Here is a 4,118-nt window from a genome sequence, read left to right on the forward strand (position 1 = left end):
CTATACAATGGCTCAAAAAAGTTAAAGAAAACAAATGGTATTCCTTTTTTGTATCACATTGAAATCGTACGACTGTCACGTGCGCCACCATGGGAATGCCCATATGAGAAAAACGAGTAATGCATCCATGCACAGTTTCGACTCAAAACCGAAATAGTGCATAAATGAAAACGAACTTCTTTCTGCGTAGGCGGCCTTCGGCCGCGATTAGGGATTATAACCCTTACTAAGAAGATCTCTCCTTTCTTTGTTGCCGGAAAAGGGGACCGGAAGTATTTTTGCGCAGAACTTCTTTCTGCGTAGGCGGCCTTCGGCCGCGCTTAGGGATTAAAACCCTTACTAAGTAGAAGTAAATAATTGATATTAGAAAAAAACGAAATTATCCATATGCACACTTTCGTTAGAAAACTGAAATAATGCATAAATAAAAACCGAAATAATGCATATGAGAAAATATCGAAATTATGCATATAAAATATAATTTGGTGCCTATATATTTTTTAACCAAAATGGAAGAAAATGTTAATTGGAGCTATTGGAGAAAAGTTAATGATCGCTTAATATTAAGCTATACTATAGCGCCATTATCAGATTTGTTACATGAACTGGAAATTCAGCTGCCAGCTTTTAAACTTCATTATTTTATAAAGCGCGACCAGGAAAAATATTTCAAGGAAAAAAAGAACAATTTACGTGATGATGAATTAATTTTGCAAATCGATTTTGCAGAAAACTATCGGTTGATCAATCAGAATGAGGTCCAAGAAGCTCACTTCAGCTACCAACAAGTTACTATTTTCACTTGCGTTGCATGGCTTCGAGGTCAAACTGAATGTATTGCTGCTATTAGTGACAAACTTACCCACAACAAATTTGACGTCTATTGTTTCCTTACAAAAATTGTGCACAAAATTCAAAGTCAATTCGAAGGAATTTCCACGGTTTTCATATTCTCTGATGGCAGCACCAGTCAATTCAAAAACAAATATATTCTCACCAGCATTCCTTCGTTTGTGAGCGAATTTGGCTTAAAGCATTTAGAGTGGAACTTCTTTGCCACTTCGCATGGCAAAGGAGCAGTCGATGGAGTAGGCGCGGTGGTGAAGCGAAAAGTTTGGCAAGCGGTTAAGACAAATAATATTATTTTACCGGATGCCTTTGCATTTTATGAATGCGCTGGCAAAATCATCGAAGGAGTTCGTCTGTTATATATCTCATCAAAAGAGATTGAAGAATTTTCTACACCATTAAATGAAAAATGGGAAATTGTCCGCTCCATTCCAGGAAACAAAAAATGCATTGCTTTTCCTACCAAGATAACGAAAATATAAATGTTGCTCGAACAGCATACTCACTTAAAGAAACAATTAAATTGGATTAATTTTGCAGTACCTTAATTTTTATTTTGTATTTTCCATTTTTGAATAAAAGTTTAATTTTTTTGTCAAAAACTTTTGAAAATATATGTAAAATTATTAAAATATGTATGAAGGAAAAAAGTGTCACGTGCGTAATGTCACGTGAGTAATCAATATAGTGACCGGAAAAAAACCGAAATACATGGATGGAAAAATACGTACATACGTGCATACCACATCCGATTCCAGCCAGTGAGTGAGTGGCCTTGTCATTGCGTATCTATATTTGTATGAATTTAACACAAGATGTGTTGAACAGGTTATGGCATTTTGACTTTGTCCAACTCCTCACACACAAACTGTCGATAAAAATATATTTTTAAATTTTATTTGCACACGCTACAATTCACACTTTATTAAATACCAACACAAACTGCATGGCTAAGTGATTGTCGACTTTGGGGCGGTCTATAGAAGTGGTTGGTCGCTCATCACACTACATCCATAAATACTACTAGGCAATCAATAAAAGTTGCATGCAATTTTAATTTCGTAGTGGGAAGGTGCGCTTGCAGCCAGCGGCCTGGTATTCGATGCATGTGTACATTCAAATGTACCTATTAATTACCATATACATACATACATATACTTAATCGGCAAAATTAAAAGGGCCATTTTTCTTTTTGTATAGAATGGCCAAAGCTTAAGGGCCTTCTGATTTAGCTTCTCTTAGAAGTGCAAAATTTACATGAAATATTAATAAGTAAGACGAAGTACAAATCTGCAAGTAGGCGATTGGCTGGGTTTTTCCCAACCGGTTTTCATTGGTGTACCGAGTACACCGGATTTTTATAATCGAATAGACCAGGTTTTCACCTAGTTTATTTATACGAGGGATGCTATTTATACTATTACTGGCCTAACAATGGAAAAAGGACCTTTGGTGGTTGAAAATGGTTTTACTGTTTTTCTAAATATTCTCCATTATGATCAATATCCTTTGACATTCGTCCCAGCATTTTCTTACACCAATGTATATGAGCCTACTTTTAGGCGTTTTTACCACAACGTGATCATACAAAATTTTATTAAAGCTCGTCCTACTAATGCAACGATGTCACAGTATGAATGCATTCCAAAACGTCAAGATACAAAGCATCAGTCTATTTTCTTATAAATCTTAGTAGACCGTAATGCCAAATGTGCGCAACCACGGTTAGATGCTTTTTTTCAACCGGGTTACGCAAGTTAGACTTTTTCTTCAAGTTGTATTTAGAAATAAAGGAGACTGAGGCTGTGTATTCTGAAGTTTTGGAAAGCACCCTATGTGACATGACGATCTTGTACAGAATCGATATTTTCTGGCAAAACAACTTATTTCGTCCGACCTTCACGGAATTCGACCACGAGAAAATTCATGGTGCCAACTTTTTACGATGCAAAAGGATGGTGCTTAGTCGCCACATAATCACAATCACATTCAGAAGGAAACAACGTAGAATACCTGTATGTCGAAATGTCTAGCCCCTCGTCCATAATCCCATTGTCTTTTGTGTATAATCCTTATAAGCATTTCAGCCCATGTGACTTTTTTAATTTTCTTCCCACTGTTTCTGTGGTCGTACCATATCGAAGTGACTGTTGCTAGCAATTCGCTCTAAACTTTTCGTAAATTAGAGTTTTCGTTGTTGTTAAAATCGTGGTATTATCCTTAAAAAAAATAACATTGTAATCTAGAGTGTGTAAAACATGTTTTTTTCATTGTCACGCCATCTAAAAACTGACTTAAGACGTACAGTATCGGTCATATCTATAGCACGCCATTTCAAAGTGATATTTTGTGCCACTTATGTTTATTTATTTATTTTTAAGAATTTTCAATTAAAATATAGTTCATTCTCAGACAAATCCCATATATACCCAAGTTTAACAATCTGTAGAAAACTACAAACAAGTGCAACAAATTTTCACCTAAATATCAAACTTTTTTCTCGGAAGTGTTAGAATTTTTCTGAATACACAGTTTTATTGCCCAATCAATTTTAGTCTGATAATGTGCAAATTTTAAGTGCCTACAAATTACCGTTAATTTTTTAGACTTTTTTTGTCGCATTGGCTTCCATATAATGAATAACGTCCATTTATTTGCATATGGAAAAAACCGCAACACCTCGTCAGATGCCATGAAATTATTATCAACTGTTGTAAATGCGGATGCAGAATTGCCATCAGAAAATATNATTTATATGGGTTTTGTTAGAGAAAGAACTGTATTTTAACTGAAAATTCTTTAAAATAAATAAATAAACATTAGTGGCACACAATATCACTTTGAAATGGCGTGCTATAGATATGACCGATACTGTAGATATTCACGGATTGATTTTTTTTTGTTTACTCATTATGATGGATTAGGAAAATAGTTGCGAGAGTGGTCGAGATGGGCGGTCTAATTTTCTTTTTCAAATAGATTGAAGTTTTTCCCATCCACTGTAGTTTGGACATCAGTTTTTATACGCGAATCTTAATTTTTTTATGTTTAAAAGATTTAAATTATGTAAAAAATTATTTCTGTCAAGATTTTGATGTTTTAAAGATTGGATGTTTTTAGAATTTAAATGATGTCAGAAAGTACTACTACTTATATTAGAGTGGTCATCCATGGGCCTCTCGTTATTAAATGGGTACCCCTGCCAATTGGGCAACTTTCCGAAGAAGCCCAAGAGTCAAGGAATAAGGACATTAAAAAATATCGGCTGC

At 34.8% G+C, this 4,118-nt stretch overlaps 1 protein-coding gene across 1 annotated transcript in view; it reads left to right on the forward strand.

Moving 5' to 3' along the window:
- Positions 1–1,331, forward strand: part of LOC108374346 (uncharacterized) — a 1,672-nt gene extending 341 nt beyond the window's left edge. Inside the window, exon 2 of the mRNA XM_017630335.1 lies at positions 783–1,331. Within this exon, the coding sequence (XP_017485824.1) occupies positions 783–1,331 (549 nt within the window). The remainder of the gene's footprint in view (positions 1–782) is intronic.
- Positions 1,332–4,118: the final 2,787 nt, after the last annotated feature.

This window comes from Rhagoletis zephyria, unplaced genomic scaffold (assembly GCF_001687245.7).
Source record: "Rhagoletis zephyria isolate East Lansing unplaced genomic scaffold, Rhagoletis_zephyria_1.1 Rzeph_scaffold_07619, whole genome shotgun sequence".
Taxonomy (NCBI): domain Eukaryota; kingdom Metazoa; phylum Arthropoda; class Insecta; order Diptera; family Tephritidae; genus Rhagoletis; species Rhagoletis zephyria.